Raw genomic sequence first — 18,476 nt, 5'->3', positions numbered from 1 at the left:
TTTGAAATGACCTAATTGCCCTAAGTTACTCCAACACTCCGCAGTCTGCATTGGTTGCCGATTAGTTTCCGGTCACAATTCAAAGTGTTGGTCATCACCTATAAAGCCCTTCATGGCACCAGACTAGGGTATCTACAAGACCGCCTTCTGCCGCACGAATCCCAGCGACTGGTTAGGTCCCACAGAGTTGGTCTCCTCCGGTCCCGTCAACTAAACAATGTTGTTTGGTGGGACCCAGAGGAAGAGCCTTCTCTGTGGCGGCTCTGACCCTCTGGAATCAGCTCCCTCCAGAGATTAGAACTGCCCCCACCCTTCTTGCCTTTCGTAAACTCCTTAAAATCCACCTCTGTCGTCAGGCGTGGGGGAACTGTAACATCTCTCCCTGCCTATGTAGTTCTTTGTGTATGATAAGACTGTATGTATGTTTTTTATATACAGTGATACCTCGTCTTACAAACGCCTCGTCATACAAACTTTTCGAGATACAAACCTGGGGTTTAAGATTTTTTTGCCTCTTCTTACAAACTATTTTTACCTTACAAACCCATTGCCACCGCTGGGATGCCCCACTTCCAGACTTCTGTTGCCAGCGAAGCACCCATTTTTGCGCTGCTGGGATGCCCCTGAGGCTCCCCTCCATGGGAAACCCCACCTTCGGACTTCCGTTGCCAGCGAAGCACTCGTGTTTGCGATGCTGGGATTCCGCCTGCTGGTATTCCCCTGCAGCATCGCAAAAACACAGAAGTCCAGAGATTGGATTTCCCATGGAGTGGAGCCTCAGGGGAATCCCAGCAGCGCAAAAACGGGTGCTTCGGCTGGCAAAAGGGTTGAATTTTGGGCTTGCACACATTAATCGTTTTTCCATTGATTCCTATGGAAAACATTGTTTCGTCTTACAAACTTTTCACCTTAAGAACCTCATCCTGGAACCAATTAAGTTTGTAAGGCAAGGTATCATTGTATTGGGTTTTCTTGTTTTTTAGACTTTTTAATGTATTATTGTTATTTAGATTTTGACTATTAGATTTGTCATTATAAGTGGAACCCCGACATAAGAGCTGCTCTACTTAAGAGCAACTCGAGATAAGAGCTGGGAGGGGAGAGATATTTTTGTTCTACTTACAAGCCCAAATTCGAGATACAAGCGCCAAGGAGCTGTCTCCTGAAGCCAAACGCTAACTTCCGCGTTCGGCTTCAGGAGACAGGTGCGAAGCGGCGCGCGTGTTTTAAAAGGTTGCAGCCGGCCTGGGGGGCTCGGGGGGGTGCTTGCAGCTTTCTTTCTTGCTCTTTTTCTTTCTCTCTTTTACCTTCCCTTCCTCTATTTCTTCTTTTCTTTCTCCTTCCCACCTTCTTCCCTCCCTCCCTCCCTTCACTCATTCCTCTCTTACTCTCCCCTTTCATAAGTTTCCTTGCTTCCTTCCTCTGTTCCTGTCCCTTCCCCCTTTCTTTCTTTCTTTCTTTCTTTCTTTCTTTCTTTCTTTCTTGCTCTTTTTCTTTCTCTCTTTTACCTTCCCTTCCTCTATTTCTTCTTTTCTTTCTCCTTCCCACCTTCTTCCCTCCCTCCCTCCCTTCACTCATTCCTCTCTTACTCTCCCCTTTCATAAGTTTCCTTGCTTCCTTCCTCTGTTCCTGTCCCTTCCCCCTTTCTTTCTTTCTTTCTTTCTTTCTTGCTTGCTTGCTTTCTTTCTTGCTCTTTTTCTTTCTCTCTTTTACCTTCCCTTCCTCTATTTCTTCTTTTCTTTCTCCTTCCCACCTTCTTCCCTCCCTCCCTCCCTTCACTCATTCCTCTCTTACTCTCCCCTTTCATAAGTTTCCTTGCTTCCTTCCTCTGTTCCTGTCCCTTCCCCCTTTCTTTCTTTCTTTCTTTCTTTCTTGCTTGCTTGCTTTCTTTCTTGCTCTTTTTCTTTCTCTCTTTTACCTTCCCTTCCTCTATTTCTTCTTTTCTTTCTCCTTCCCACCTTCTTCCCTCCCTCCCTCCCTTCACTCATTCCTCTCTTACTCTCCCCTTTCATAAGTTTCCTTGCTTCCTTCCTCTGTTCCTGTCCCTTCCCTCTTTCCTTCCTTCCTTCCCACCCTCCGTCCATTCATTCACCCATTCCTCTCTTGATCGCTTAAAGCCGGTCCCTGGTGCAAAAAGGGTTGGGGACCTCTGTCCTACAGGATTGGGTGGCAGAGAAGTTGAACATATGTAAATTTAAAAGTTTAAGAAAGTTTACAAGTTAAGTGAAAGAAACTTCATTATTCATTTATATGTACATGTACATTTCTTCATTAAAAACATGTCTTTCTGCATAATTTAGACTAACTTTGTGAGTTTTTTGAGGGCTGGAACCAATTAAAATTATTTACATTAATTCCTATGGGGAAAAGTCGTTCGAGATAAGAGCTGCTCGACTTAAGAGCCCAGGTCCGGAACGAATTAAACTCGTATCTCGAGGTACCACTGTATATTGTTTTTATCATTGCTGTGAGCCACCCCAAGTCTACGGAGAGGGGCGGCATACAAATCTAATAAATAATAATAATAATAATAATAATAATAATAATAATACGTCACACTAAGTCAAAATAAAGCAAACCACGTGGTAATAAAGCAAACCGTGTGCATGAACTCTGTCTTTTTGATCTGATGCCTTACCATAAAATTTTGATTTGGCTAGAATGCTGCCAGTAATACAAAACCCATCCTTCCTATTACTGACATGAAAGGCCGATACTGGAGGATGATGAGAAACCTGCAATGGAAGACAATGAAGTAAAAAAACATGTACAGAGTTTTGCTATATGGCTAAATATGCATAATGCTGATATAGAAGGAAGCCCCAGATTTACCTGTTCTGCTATGTAAAACGTGTGACTGTTGGTCTGTGGATGAAACCAACAGCAACGAAAAGTCTCTCCCAAAATGGGATTGTATGGCTTTTTTATTCCCTGGAAGACAGGAATTTAGTAACATTAGACCCAGAGTTTATTTTCCCAAATAAATGTACTGAAATGGGTTTCTGAACCTGCGACTGATAGGGGTGAAAATCATTCATACACTTTCATAATAAAAGCTCATGAGGTAAGTTGATCTGAGAGAGAGCTCTCTCTCAGATCAACTTACCTCATGAGCTTTTATTATGAAAGTAGAGATATGCAGTTCAATTCAGTATTTGATCAAATACTAAGTGGAGATAAGAATTGAGCGTCACTGGTCTTGGTTATCACTGGGCAATTGAACTGCATATCTCTACAGATCCTGCCTCTTCTAAAAACATATTTTTAATTCATATAGCAGTGCAGATCTTCCTTGTAGGAAGATAAGAAGTTGTTTTCTATTAAATCGCTTCAAGGTAAAACTGATTGCAGCACTCTCAAGGTTTTCCGACACATATTTTCCAAATTCATCTAAGGATAAACCACGCAGAATTATTTATCTTCTATATAGAAGGCACGTGCTCCAACTCTGAGCTATCCTTTCACCTTACCATCTAAGGTCACTTATTCTAAAACTAGATTTGTTGCTTATGGTCAAAATGGATTTAGGACTATGAGATAAGACGCAACCTGAAAGCACCATACACATTCAAGGCCACTTCACACCTTTAGTATACTCTTCTATTTTTACTTAGTTGTGATTTAAATATTTCAATGTCATTTTTATAGACCTAAACCCATCCCAAGATAGCTTGTGAATAAGTAGACATTTTTTAAAAGGATAACCTTACAAGAATAAAATTATAAAGTGTTTAAATCCAGTTGAATTCCAGATGTAAATTGGATAAGGAAATAAAATTTAATCAGGGGAATTCTTAAGCAAAGAAATGGTGTTTAAGGACTTCCTTTAAAATTGTGGTGATGATACCTGGAAAATTCCATGGACAATCCCCAAAAACATTCTTGAACATTTGTAAATCTTTAATACAGTTCACAATTCTTTTGATCCAGCATAAATAAAGCACTTATACTGTCATACCTTTGGCTTTTTATAAAAGCCTGATAGGTACCATCTCAAGACTTGCTTGATTCGACAGTATGGGTCTTCTTCAAGAGCGGCTCTGTAGGAAGAATTAAAATGACCATTTCAGTTATTTCTTCAGGTGGGTGATAGAGCCAAATCTTGAAATATTTTAAGCATTTTCATATGATATTTTGAAAGATTTTATGGAAATCTCAGGAGATGTATATTTCATGAACTCTTTATCAGTTTACTTTTTAAGAAATTATTCTTTGGAGCATATCAGAGTGTCCATGGAAATATATACAAAATCTATATAAAAAGATTGCTATATTGTTTGAGAAAGAAGCTGGCTACGAGGGTTTGCAATTAATGCGTATTTGGAGCTAAAATAAAGTCACAACTATTACATTCATTATTTTCATTATTATACATGCATTTTCTATTTACTAACTGACTTGGCATTTTGGTCTTGAATAGATGTCTTCAATAGGTTTACTATATTTTTAACTGCTGACTTTTGATAATGTATTTACAAGACTAAATTGTTATTTACTTGTTAATGTTAACACTTTTTCCTCTTTTCCTTTTAAACAAGAAATAGAATACAAATTGTTGATCTTGTGTTTTACTGCAGGGTAGAATCACTATGACCAAAATATTTCGGAACTTGTATTTTTCCATGCTGTTTTTAAGGTGTCACAAATCTGAATACATTTCACTGTAGCGATGGACATGCAATTAAGTGTTGATTGATCAATCAGTTACATTGATCTCATTGCATTTCCTATTGGTCTTATTGCATTTCCCATTGTTCTCAATAAACCATTTTTGTCTAACAATCACCGGGACACATACTGTACCAGGTATAGTTTAATTCCTATGTTAACAGAGATATCTTTCAAATATACAAACACCCTGGTTTTATCCATTTCTTGTTCAGTTGGGCCATCATGTCCAACTCTTTGCAAGCTCCATGAACCACACACTAGGCTCCTCCACTGTATCCAGGAGGCTGCCCAAATTCATGGTCAGTGAGTTGATGACACTACTCTAACCATCTTCTTATTTACTGTGACCCCATTTTCCTTTTGCCTTCAATCTTTCCCAACATCAGAGTCTTTTCCAATGAGTCCCGCTCTTCTCAATTGGTGGCCAAACTAAGTGAGCTTCAGCTTCAATATATTTCCTTCCAAAGAACAGTCGGGGTTTACTTCCTTTAGGAGTTCTAGCCATACCGGTACTCTTATACATCATTTCATAGATAAACACTTTCCAGCTATAAAGCTGCTACTTACTGGGAAAGCAGATCAGCATGGTAGTAATAATCAGAAAGCTTGTTGAGGAAAGAGCGTGGCTCTAGGATAAAAGTGGGCAAAACCACACGGGATAAATCCATGCCTGGCCGTAGCTGCTTCAGAAGAATCCACATCAAACTCTTGTTCTCATCAGACACAGTTTCGGTTTGAGAGCATTCACCTGTCTGATGAGGAAAATCTTTAGGTAAGATTGAAGCTTTGTTAAAGGGAAAGCAAGAAATTAAAAGGAACAATTTGGCATCGGTCGAATATATTCCCTTCTTACTTTCATTATCGCTACTGAATAAGAATTCCTCAAAGTGGAAGAGTTAGAACCCTTGAAAGATGCCTTCTGTATTATTATTATTATTATTATTATTATTATTATTATTATTATTATTATTTAGATTTGTATGCTGTCCCTCTCCGTAGACTCGGGGCAGCTTACAGCAATGATAAAAACAATGTATAACAAATCTAATATTTAAAATATCTTAAAAAAACCTTATTTAAAAAGCAAAACATATATACAAACATACCATGCATAAGCTACACAGTGGTACCTCGTGATACGAACCCCTCGTGATACAAACCCAGGGTTCGGAAATTTTTTGCCTCTTCTTACAAACTTTTTTCAGCTTACGAACCCACCACAGATCGCCAAATGGCGCTCCGCTGGGTGCCGCCGCCCAGCTGTCACCTTTTAAAACAGCCGGGGGGCTTCTCGGCGTTCTCCCGAACCTGAACCCGAAAAGTCTTCGTGACGTCAAAGCTCAGCCCATGGAATTCCCTATTGGGATTCCCCACCTCCTTTCCAGCCTCCAGATCGGCCGAAAACGCCGCCGCCGATTGCAAAAACGGCGCTCTGCCGAGTGGCGCCACCCTGCTGTAACCTTCTGAAACAGCCGGGCGCTTCTTGGCGGCCTCCGGAAGCGGAACCCGAACTTCCAGGTTCGGCGTTCGGGAGAACGCTGAGAAGCCGCCCGGCTGCTTTAAAAGGTGACAGCCAGGCGGCGGCGCCCAGCGGAGCGCCATTTTGCGGGTTTTTTTCTTTTTGCACGCATTAATCGCTTTTACATTGTTTCCTATGGGAAACAATGTTTCGTCTTACGAACTTTTCGCCTTACGAACCTACTTCCGGAACCAATTAAGTTCGTAAGACGAGGTATTACTGTATAGGCCTGGGGGAGATGTCTCAATTCCCCCATGCCTGACAACAGAGGTGGGTTTTGAGGAGTTTACGAAAGGCAAGGAGGGTGGGGGCAATTCTAATCTCCAGGGGGAGTTGGTTGGGAGTTATGACATCAGCTCGTAATATAACATTATGCTTTGTTTATTTGAATTCTTGAATATTCTGCTAACATTTCGATTCATAGATCAGCAAACTTGTCTGTGAGAATCGAGATAATGATTCTGTGTGGTTGAACATATAATGGTAGTCTTTGATCTATGACCACAATTCACCCGGAATTTGGTCGTAAATTGTTGCACCTGAGGCATGTGATCAAGCTTAATTTTATCACTATTTTTATGAATCATCACAGTCAAGTGAAATATTTAGATGTTAAGCAAACCACAGTATAATTAAGTGAATCCAGAATAGCCAATGGGCACTTTTTTGACGCTTTCTTCCACAAACTGACAAAAACATCCGCAAATTGTGGTCATATGACGGTGCAACCAGTTATAAATGGCAGTTGGTTGCCAAATGCCAGAAATGCAACCATATGAGTGGGGGACGGGACAGTACCAGTTGTAACTCTGAGGATGAGCCCTAGGTAGCTTTTTTGAAGTCCATCATAACTATGAATGTTTATTAAGTGAACGATCTTAAGTTGAGAACCACCTTTAACCTAGAATAAGTTATGCAAATCCATCACGTAGGATGTTTTTTTTTAACACAAGCCATAAAACCCAACACAAACATACATTATTGAGGACAGAGTCCAACATTCGTAATAAAAGTGAGTTTTTAGAGCAAGAAGATTTACCAGAAGCTGTAACAGAGCAATTTATTTTATTCACACAAAGTGCTATAACCTTAGCTGTGACAACAGGGCAGTTACAGGCAAAGCCCTTGCTTTGGGAAACTTCCAAAATATGTGTGCCAGTGTTCCCTAATCCAGTGTCTTCCATAGAGCTGGACTTCAGCCAGGTGTTCTTAAGAACTGCCAGACCATTGCTGGCCTACAGATTATGGGATTTGAAATCCAGTACAGTGGTACCTCTACCTACAAACACCTCTACTTACGAACTTTTCTAGATAAGAACCGGGTGTTTTAAGATTTTTTTGCCTCTTCTCAAGAACCATTTTCCACTTACAAACCCAAGCCTCCGAAACTGTAACTGGAAAAGGTAGGGAGAAGGCTCCATGGGGCCTCTCTAGGAATAGCCTGATAGGAAACAGGGGCGGAAAAGGCTGGGAGAAGCCTCTATGGGGCCTCTCTAGGAATCTCCTGGAAGGAAACAGGGCTGGAAAAGTTGGGAAAAGCCTCTGTGGGGCCTCTCTAGGAATCTCCTGGGAGGAAAAAAGGCCGGAAAAAGCCTCCGTGGGGCCTGTCTAGGAATCTCCTGGGAGGAAACAGGGCCGGAAAAGGCAGGGAGAAGCCTCCATGGGGGCTCTCTAGGAATCTCCTGGGAGGAAACAAGGCTGGAAAAGGTGGGGAGAAGCCTCCGTGGGGCCTCTCTAGGAATCTCCTGGGAGGAAACCCCACCCTCCCTGTGGTTTCCCTAATCGCACACATTATTTGCTTTTACATTGATTCCTATGGGAAAAATTGCTTCTTCTTACAAACTTTTCTACTGTAGAACCTGGTCACGGAATGAATTAAGTTCGTTAAGTAGGGGTACCACTGTATATCTAAAGGGATCACGTTATAGAACAGTGATGGAGAACCTATGGCACGCATGCCACAGGTGGCATACAGAGCCATATCTGAGGGCGAATGAAACATTGCTCTATGTTAGCTCCACTGTGCAGATGCATGCTAGCCAGCTGATTTTTGGCCTCCCCGAATCCTGGAGAGAGTGAAAAATAACCCAAAGGCCCTACTAAAATTCTGGAGGCTTCAGTGAAGCTTGTGTGCATGAGTGGGGCAGAAGGGGGATTGTGTGCTAAACGGGGGAGGGCATTCCATTATGGGTGTGAGCATGTGTACGCACACTATCATGCCCATGTGCACACTTTTGGCACCCAAGCTGAAAAAGGTTTGCCATCACTGTTGTGGAAGAAGGGTGTTCTTTTTCTCCTTTTTTTTTGTTTCCAAAAAGAAGGTGAATTTTGGATTCAAGGCTGCTTCTAGCAGCTTCAAGCAGCCAGCCTGACATATCTCTCCCACCAATATTGATCTGCAAAGTGCTGCTCCCTGAGCAGGTTCACTGCAGGAATTAAAGCTCTGTGCCACGTGCCCAAAACAGCAGAACTCAGTTTCATAAAAGGAAACGTGTCTGCAGTGAGGAATGAAACCTTTCATTCTTATTGATTTTGATTATTTACCATTACATCTTGATCCGCCAAAGATAATGGAAATTTCAGACACCGCTGCCTGTAACATTGCTATAAGCTATGGTGCAAACTGATAACTGCCAGCACTTACAACAGCTGCATTTGCATTTTTATTGAGACTTACATCTTGGTATTCCATACCAACACACACATTCACATCTAAATGGGGTTTAAAATCAAGCCTTTTTTGCACAAAAGAAGAATTTTAAGATAAATATGTGCCCATTTCCCCCCCCACTCTAGTATGTCACTGCTCCATCAATTTAACAGAATTGTTACCACCTTGGGTAATTGGTAAATGACTGATAAGAATGTCAAGTATATCATTAAAACCCCAGAAGCTTAAATTTGTAGAGGAAGGCATACATATTTATGTATTTTAATGTTCTTCAATAATAATAATAATAATAATAATAATAATAATAATAATAATAATTATTATTATTATTATTATTATTATTATTTATTAGATTTGTATGCCGCCCCTCTCCGGAGACTCTGAATTCATCTTAAAACTTTATTCAGGCTATATGTGATTGCCATGGTTACATATTTAAATATTTTAGATTTTTAAGAAAACTGGCATTATATTTTCTCAAAGGAGGTTGAAGAGTACAAGTAGTTCTCAAATTGTAATTATTTTTTAGTAGCTGTTCAAAAGTTACAACTGCACTGGAAAAAAAAAACCTTATGACCATTGAAGTATCTCTAGGGTTGTGTGATCAACATATTTATTTATTTGTTTGTTTGTTTGTTTGTTTGTTTGTTTGTTTAATTAATTCGCCTTCTGTGCCGCCCAATCCCGATGCACTCAGGGAGGCTTAGAAAAGTATAAATTACAGAAACAATTTTAAAAAGTCAAATATAAAATCTAAACAATAAAACGATTAATTAAAAGCCATAATAAACTAACCCATGCGTACATGACATTCATGCAATTTTGCCATGATAGTTGTTGATTAATGGCCCCCAGGCCTGCCGGCAAAGCCAGGTCTTTGTGGCCTTACAGAAAGCCAATAGGGTGGGAGTAGCACGGACATCGGAGGGGGGCGGATTGATTCCATAGAGCCAGGGCGGCAACGGAGAAGGCTCTCCCCGCGGCCCCACCAACCTGCATTGTTTAGTCGAAGGGACCTAGAGGAAGCCAACTCGTGTGTACTCTCATAGGTCTCTGGGAGGTATGAGGCAAGAGACGGTCCTGTAAATAGACTGGCCCTGAGCCATATAGGGCTTTATAGGTAATCACCAACACCTTGAATTGTGCCCAAGACTGGCATACATTTATGACAGTTGCAATGTCCCAGGATCATTGGACCAGAATACCTTCGGAACCGCCTTCTACCGCACGAATCCCAGCGGCCGATAAGGTCCCACAGAGTTGGCCTTCTCTGGGTCCCGTCGACCAAACAATGTCGTTTGGCGGGTCCCAGGGGAAGAGCCTTCTCTGTGGCGGCCCCGGCCCTCTGGAATCAACTCCCCCTGGAGATTAGAATGGCCCCACCCTCCTTGTCTTTCGCAAGTTACTCAAGACCCACCTATATCGCCAGGCATGGAGGAACTAAGACATCTCCCCCAGGATTTCTTATATTTTATGTTTGGTATGTATGTGCTGTATGGTTTTTTAAATTGTTGGGGTTTTTTATATAATTTTATTATTATTAGATTTGTTCCATTGTTATACTGTTTTTATTATTGTTGTGAGCCGCCCCGAGTCTTCGGAGAGGGGCGGCATACAAATCTAATAAATTGAATTGAATTGAATCATGGGATCACATTTTGCAATCCTCTGACAAGCAGTCAACAAGGAAGCCAGATTCACTTAACAACCGTGTTACTAACTTAACAACTGCAGTGATTCACTTAACAACTGTAGCAAGAAAGGTCATAAGTGGAAGCAAAACTCGATTAACTTGCTCAGCCAACAGAGATGTTGCCCTCCATTACAGTTGTAAGTCAAGAACTACCTGTAGCTTCCTTGCTCTTTTTCATCAGTATCTGGGGAAATAAATCGATACTAATCTTTAAATTAGTCGGTGCTCCCTGCAGACTTTCACCGCCTCGTGCTGTTCTCCAAGTTGCACATCCCACTTCTTCTCCAAGTGGAGTCCTATTCTCTCTCTCCAAGCCAGCATCTCAATCCTGCTATTTGGAGAATGAAGGGAATCTGCTGTTCTCTAAACCAGTGTTTCTCAACCTTGGCAACTTGAAGATATTTGGACTTCAACTCCCAGAATTCCCCAGCCAGCAAACGCTGGCTGGGGAATTCTGGGAGTTGAAGTCCAAATATCTTCAAGTTGCCAAGGTTGGGAAACACTGCTCTAAACCAGCGCCCAGTGGTGATTAGGTGCTACATCCCGGTAGGAAATTCCGAGATGTGCCTGCAACTGCACATCCCTGATGCATGCATGGGTGCCCGTGAGATATTTGGCTTCTGTGCAACAAGCGAAATCTTGGGTGAGGACCCATACACGAACAAGATTTTGGCAACTTTTGGCGATTTTGGCAATTTTCGGCATGCGCAGAAGCAAAAATATCGGCAAAAATCGGCAAAATCTTGCTTGCGAGATCTTTCTTGCTACACACGTGCAGAAGCCAAATTTTGCATTGAATGGCATGCACGCATGTGACTGCATGCCTGTGATAGCCTTGGAGGATGCACTGGTAGCACCAAAGATGAGAGGCTCTTCACTGCCAGTGTCCTATTCCTTGCTTGCATTCCTTGCTTGAGTGAGAGTGTGCAGATTGCCAATGAGGCATGGTGTGAGTGAAAATGCACTGAGTGAGGGTACACGGGTGGGGAAGAGTTATCTGCATTGACTTTGCTTGTTTGAAGTCAGCAGGGAAGGTTGAAAAATCACAATCACACAACTATGGGATGCTGCAACGGTCACAAGTGTGCTCGTATGATCATGATCATATGGCTGCAGGGTGCTGGGATGGCCACAACTTTGAGAAATGCTCATATGGTCAAATGATATGAGCCAAGGTGATGCAGCAGGTAGAGTGCTGTACTGCAGGCCACTAAAGCTGACTGTAGATCTGTAGGTCAGCGGTTCAAATCTCATCACCGGCTCAAGGTTGACTCAACCTTCCATCCTTTTCCAAGGTGGGTAAAATGAGGACCCGGATTGTGGGGGCAATATGCTGGCTCTGTTAAAAAGTGCTATTGCTAACATGTTGTAAGCTGCCCTGAGTCTAAAGAGAAGGGCGGCATAAAAATTGAATAAACAAACAAACAAATAAATAACCACCATTCATGCAGAACCTTCATAACTTTGAACAATAACTGAAGGAGAGATAGCTCACCTGTAATATAGAACAATTTTCTGTTGCAAAAGAATGCATTAATGGCAAACACAAGGCAAACAATTATGTGAGTAGGTAAATTAAATGAGTAATTACCTCTCCAAATTCTTCATAGTTCTGTTCTAGATAGGTCGTCCCTTTCTTTTCTTGAGACAACTCCCCATGGATTTCAGATTGATCACTCTCACTCTCGTTTGTCTTCCGACTATTCTCCTGCAATTCATTTTCAGACTCTTCTAGGTTGTCTCGTTCAGATTTGTCTGAAAAAGCATCGTTCTCCAAGTGATTGTTTTCCAGAGTGGAATCATTAAGACTGAAACAAATGGATGAATATACTGTGTTAGTTTCAAAACATTTAGAACCTCCAAAAATAGAAGGTTTATTCAGTGAAGAAGTGGGGCTGAGCATTACATTAAATACGAAATTTAGTTAAATGGTGGCACATGGGAATAAACAAAGCACCCTAAAACAAAACAGAACAAAGACCATTTATGAATGTAAAGCTAAATATAAACCTTCTTTTAATAACCATCTATATCTGATCCTTCTTTTCCTCATTGCTACCTCCCTCTTGTTGGACTAGCACTATTCTGTATTTAAGTTTGATCAGACCACTTGATACCAACATATAAGCATAAAGAACAGAATATTGTGAATGCTGGTTACTCCATTATTTGACTCCACTGTTTCCTAAGACAAAGCCACAAATGAAAAATGAAAAAAAAGATTAATTACTCCTGAAAACATGCAATTGGTAAGATTGCTTTCATAAAAGCCTTCCCAGAGTCTGAAAGGCTTTGCTATGAAGGTTTACAGTCACACACCGATCAAATATAGTGATTTCTGACTTTAAGCCAAGCTATATATTTATAGTAGGTTCAATGGACCTACATCTATTTATATTATCTGAGTTGGCCTTTACCTTTGATGCAGCTTAGCAAAAGAATAACAGAGGATAATGGCTTTGTGTATTTATAGATGGGCACTCCTTACTCCTTACTATTTTCCAGCCAAAAATTATTGCATCTTTCTTTCTTAATGGATTTTCTCTGGTCAGAAAAAGAAATACAGTGATCCCTCGATTATCGCGAGGGTTACGTTCCAAGACCTCTCGCGATAATCGATTTTCCGCAGTATAGTGGTGCGGAAGTAAAAACGCCATCTGCGCATGCGCGCCCTTTTTCCATGGCCGCGCATGCGCAGATGGTGGAGCCGGGGAGCGATGAAAGTGGGGAAGCCGACAAAGATTGCTTTGAATGTCGGCTGCCCCCGCCCCCCCCAGCGCGTCCGGCGCCCTCGCCACTACCGCCCGCCCGCCGCTCACCGCTCGCCCGCCCGCCCGATCCACCCCTCTCACCGGCTTTCGGACACGGGTCCTCCTGCAGCAGCGCTGCCGAGCAGATCAGCTGCTGGGCGGCCGAAGAAACCTTCCCTGGGTCTTCCCCGCCGCCCACGCAAAGGGGAAACCCCGATCTTCGGCTCCTCGCTGCTGCCGCGCTGCCGAGCAGATCAGCTGCTGGGCGGCCGAAGAAACCTTCCCTGGGTCTTCCCCGCCGCCCACGCAAAGGGGAAACCCCGATCTTCGGCTCCTCGCTGCTGCCCGCCCGCCGCTCGCCCGCCCGCCCGCCCGCCGCTCGAGAGCAAGAGGGGGAGAGATAGAGAAAGAGAGAGAAGGAAAGAAAGAGATGAGAGAGGGAGGAAGAGAGTGTGAGAGAGGAAGAAGCAAGATAGAGAAAGAGAGAGAGAAAGAAAGATGAGAAAGGAAGGGAGTGACGTCATCAGGTGGGAAAAACTGCGGTATAGCAAAAAAAACCGCAGACGTATTTTTAATTTATTATTTTTTGAAAAACCGTGGTGTAGCGTTTCGCGAAGATCGAGATCGCGAAAATCGAGGGATCACTGTAATGGTGGGAAACTTCATATCTGGACACTTCCTCCTTACCTAACATAAAATCTCATGAATAACAGAATATATGCACACGAAAACTTTCACTAGGAGCATTTTAGAAGCTTTTTAAAAATAAATAAAATAGCAATGTATTTCAATATTAAAAATCTAATATAGTAAGATTATCTCTGTATCAAAACCATACAAACTACACAGTTTAAGGAAAGGTGGAATATTTATGGGGATGTCAGTCCAGATCATAGATTGATTTACTGCTTTCTGCATATGCAATCAAGATTTTTTAAAATTCCTACAGTTTCAACTTTTTTAGAGAACATATTTCCATGATAATGTTGTGCAAAGAAAGAATACAAGGAGAAAATAATAAAGAAATGCTCATTCCAACATGCAGGATATGGTAAGCTTGATTTTTAAAAATCATACAGTATGCATCTTATTTAAGACAATATGCCAAAATCACCACTTCTCAGCTCTTCCTAAGATGTAAGAAGATAACACCTGAGTTTCTCAACTTCTTGATGGAGGTTTTTTTTTAGTTGTTTTAGTATTGGATTGTTACATGCTGTTTTTTTTATCACTGTTGTTAGCCGCCCCGAGTCTACGGAGAGGGGCGGCATACAAATCCAATAAATAAATAAATAAAATAAATAAATAGTTGATTTCCATATGAGTTACACGAAAATCCATGGTTAATCTGCATGCTATGTTGAGTAGCAAATTTATATAGAGACACAGAACGTATTTCAAGTCTGCTTTCATAAGCTGGCAGAACAATTTCTGAAATCCAAACCTACTTTATTTGTCTCTCAAACTATTGACAGGTTTCATAACCAATATTAAGAGCGGAACTGAGTACTTCTTAACTCAAGCTATTAATCATTAGATGGAAACGTGCTTGCCATTTCCTTCAACATGATATATTTACATTTCTTTCATCTGCAAAAGATAGTTGATGACTCATTCTTTACATTTCACAATAAAGAAAAACTGCTATAATTGGAATAGAACGATAGAGAAAAATTTAAACCTTTCTCCAGATCATCCTTAATTATTACAGCTATACAAAATGTTGCCAGAATTTGAAGGAAGCATATATTACAATATGACACAACACAGAATATATAGGCACACCCCCTATTTCAGAAGACTGTCTCTATGGCAATCTATTGACCAAACATCCTTATTTTAGAACTTCTACCTGCTTTGAAATATGGAGCTGGTGACTGCCTAATGGTCAGATAGACATTAACCACCAACTAATTCACTAAAAGGAAACAGATGAATCCCCCCAAAGCAAGTTTGTAGTATATTTGTAACAATATAGTACAATGATCTAGCACAGGGGTAGGCAAAGTTGGCTCTTCTATGACTTGTGGACTTCAAATCCCAGAATTCCTGAGCCAATCATGCTAGCTCAGGAATTCTGGGAATTGAAGTCCACATGTCATAGAAGAGCCAACTTTGCCTATTCCTGATCTACCACCTTATACTAGATTATGAAATAAGGTCATTTACAATCATAAAATAGATGTAGTAAAACATAATCCAAACTATGAAATCAAAACGTGCCTGAAAGAATCCCTTTTATCAGCTGGCAGACTCTTCACCAATAGGAAACATTCATTATTAAGGAACCTGACCCTCGGTGGTGCAGTGGTTAGAGTGCGGTACTGCAAGCTACTTCTACTGATCACCGGCTGTCAACAGTTTGGCAGATCGAATCTCAGTAGGCTCAAGGTTGACTCAGCCTTCCATCCTTCCAAGGTGGCAAAATGAAGACCCAGATTGTTGGGGGCAATATGCTTACTTGCTTAGAGAGGGCTCTAAAGCACTGTGAAGCGGTATATAAGTTTAAATACTATTGCTAATGTTAATATCCAAACCATTTCTACTGGACACTATATGTGTGTAATAATAACAAGTAGAGAAGAGATGCATTAATTTCCATTTCTCACTCAAAAGTCTTAACTGAGAAAAAGTAATCAGCCAGCACAGAAGCGCAATAAACAGAGGAGCAAAATGATTCATCAATGAACGACTGATTCTTAGATATCATAATGTCTGTGACTCTTCCCTTCAAGACTAGTTTAAATAATCTGAAAAAGCATTAAGTGTAATTAAGTGACCTAATAATGAGATCATGTCAGCTTATTTAGCTTACTTTCTTAAGGAGACGTTATTTAACTGGAGGATTTATCCCAGCATGATACCTTAACTGATACATCTAGAATGGTTAGATATCCTGGAAGATCAGCAGTCTGAACATTCACTTTCTGGATTATATTGTGAAGATTTACTTGAAGGCTGCCGATGTATAGCTAGATCAGACCAAAGAGGTCAGCACCCAAAATGGCCAAGCAAATTACTTCAGATAATCCAGGAAAAGGAGACAAAAGCAAAAGTAATTCTCTACTGTCATTCCTCAGTCACTAAGATTCGGAAGAAAGCTGCTTTTGAATGTTGCTATTATTATCATTATTATTATTATTGTTGTTGTTGTTATTATTATTATTATTATTATTATTATTAATTAGATTTGAATGCTGCCCCTCTCCGAAGACTCGGGGCGGCTCACAACAGTAATAAAAACAATATAGTAGTGCAACAAATCTAATATTAAAAAACATATAAAACCCTATCATTATTTAAAAAACCAAACAGCACATTCATACCAAACATAAAACAAAGTATAAAAAAGCCTGGGGGAAAGGTGTTTCAACTCCCCCATGTCGGTATAAGTGGTATAAGTGAACCTTGAGTAGTTTACGAAAGACAGGGAGGGTGGGGGCAGTTCTAATCTCCGGGGGGAGTTGGTTCCAGAGGGCCAGGGCTGCCACAGAGAAGGCTCTTTCCCTGGGGCCTGCCAAACAACATTGTTTAGTCGACGGGACCCGAAGAAGGCCAACTCTGCGGGACCTTATCGGTCGCTGGAATTCATGCGGTAGCAGGCGGTTCCAGAGGTACTCTGGTCCAATGCCATGTAGGGCTTTAAAGGTCATGACCAACACTTTGAATTGTGACCGGAAACTGATTGGCAGCCAATGCAAGCCACGGAGTGTTGAAGAAACATGGGTGAATCTTGGAAGCCCCACGATGGCTCTCGCGGCTGCGTTCTGCACGATTTGTAGTTTCCGAACACTTTTCAAAGGTAGCCCCATGTAGAGAGCGTTGCAGTAATCGAACCTTGAGGTGATGAGGGCATGAGTGACTGTGAGCAGTGACTCCCTGTCCAAATAGGGCCGCAACTGGTGCACCAGGTGAACCTGGGCAAACGCCCCCCTCGCCACAGCCGAAAGATGATGTTCCGATGTCAGCTGTGGATCGAGGAGGACGCCCAAGTTGCGAACCCTCTCTTAGGGGGTCAGTAGTTCCCCCCCAGGGTGATGGATGGACAGATGGCATTGTCCTTGGGAGGCAAGACCCACAGCCACTCCGTCTTGTCTGGGTTGAGTTTGAGTTTGTTGACACCCATCCAGGCCCCAACAGCCTCCAGGCACCGGCACATCACATCCACTGCTTCGTTGACTGGACGTGGGGTGGAGATGTATAACTGGGTATCATCAGGGTATTGATGATAGCTTACCCCATGCCCTTGGATGATCTCACCCAGCGGTGCTATATTAGATTGAAAGACTTAGTCTCTCCTGATTGATTCCTGAAATGTTTTTATAGCCATCTAAATGGGATCTGGGCATTCTATGGCTGAGCCACATCCAGCCCTTTGGTTATTTTTGTGCCTGATCTAAACAAACGGTCATGATCAATTCTTGCTAGCACGGGCAATGTAGACATGGGAAATGGTGGATGGATACACAAACCAGAACTCATTCCAAAGCAGCAAGTGGATGATACTTTCTAACATTACTACAGAAAATATAATACAAAAATATAACAAGGCACATTGTTTAGATCAGTGTTTCCCAACCTTTTTTGAGCCGCGGCACATTATTCGTATTTTCAAAATCCTGGGGAACACTGAAAGGGGGGGGGGGGGGGGGGGCTAAAGAAAAGTTTGGACAAAAAAACCCTCTCTCTTCCTCCCTTTCGCTCTATTTCTCCCTCTTTCTCTCTTTTCCTTCCTTCCCTTCATTCTCTCTCTCCATCCCTCTTTCTTTCTTTCTTCCTCTCTTTTATGCTCTCTTTCTCTCTCCCTTCTTCCCTTCCTCTATGTCTTTCTCTCTCCCTTGCTCTCTCTCTCTGTCTCTCTTGCTATCTCTTTCTTGCTTTTTTCTCTCTCTCTTGCTCTCTCTCTTTCACTGTCTTGCTATATGTCTCTTTCTTTCTCTTTGCCTCTCTTGCTATCTCTCTTTCTCTCTCTGTCTCTCTTGCTATGTCTCTCTTTCTTTCTCTTTCTCTCTCTCTCTGTGCCTCTCTTGCTAAATCTCTCCTTTTCTCTTGCTATGTCTCTCTTTCTTTTTCTCTCTCTCTGCCTCTCTTGCTATGTCTCTCTTTCTCTCTCTCTTTCTCTATCTCTCTTTCTCTGCCTCTCTTGCTGTCTCTCTTTCTTGCTCTGTCTCT

The 18,476-nt window shown here is 41.7% G+C and overlaps 1 protein-coding gene across 3 annotated transcripts in view; it reads right to left on the bottom strand.

The window, feature by feature from the left end:
* The window catches only part of OSBPL5 (oxysterol binding protein like 5), a 173,025-nt gene that overhangs the window by 14,926 nt on the left and 139,623 nt on the right, over positions 1–18,476 (bottom strand). For all 3 annotated transcript variants that reach the window (XM_070764568.1, XM_070764584.1, XM_070764578.1), the window contains exons 9-13: positions 12,146–12,362; positions 5,239–5,423; positions 3,959–4,040; positions 2,833–2,931; positions 2,639–2,735 (exon numbers count right to left, since the gene is read on the bottom strand). In XM_070764568.1, the coding sequence (XP_070620669.1) occupies positions 2,639–2,735; positions 2,833–2,931; positions 3,959–4,040; positions 5,239–5,423; positions 12,146–12,362 (680 nt within the window). The remainder of the gene's footprint in view (positions 1–2,638; positions 2,736–2,832; positions 2,932–3,958; positions 4,041–5,238; positions 5,424–12,145; positions 12,363–18,476) is intronic.

Source organism: Erythrolamprus reginae, chromosome 1, assembly GCF_031021105.1.
Source record: "Erythrolamprus reginae isolate rEryReg1 chromosome 1, rEryReg1.hap1, whole genome shotgun sequence".
In the NCBI taxonomy this organism is placed as follows: domain Eukaryota; kingdom Metazoa; phylum Chordata; class Lepidosauria; order Squamata; family Dipsadidae; genus Erythrolamprus; species Erythrolamprus reginae.
This window is presented reverse-complemented; position numbering and strand designations above follow the sequence as displayed.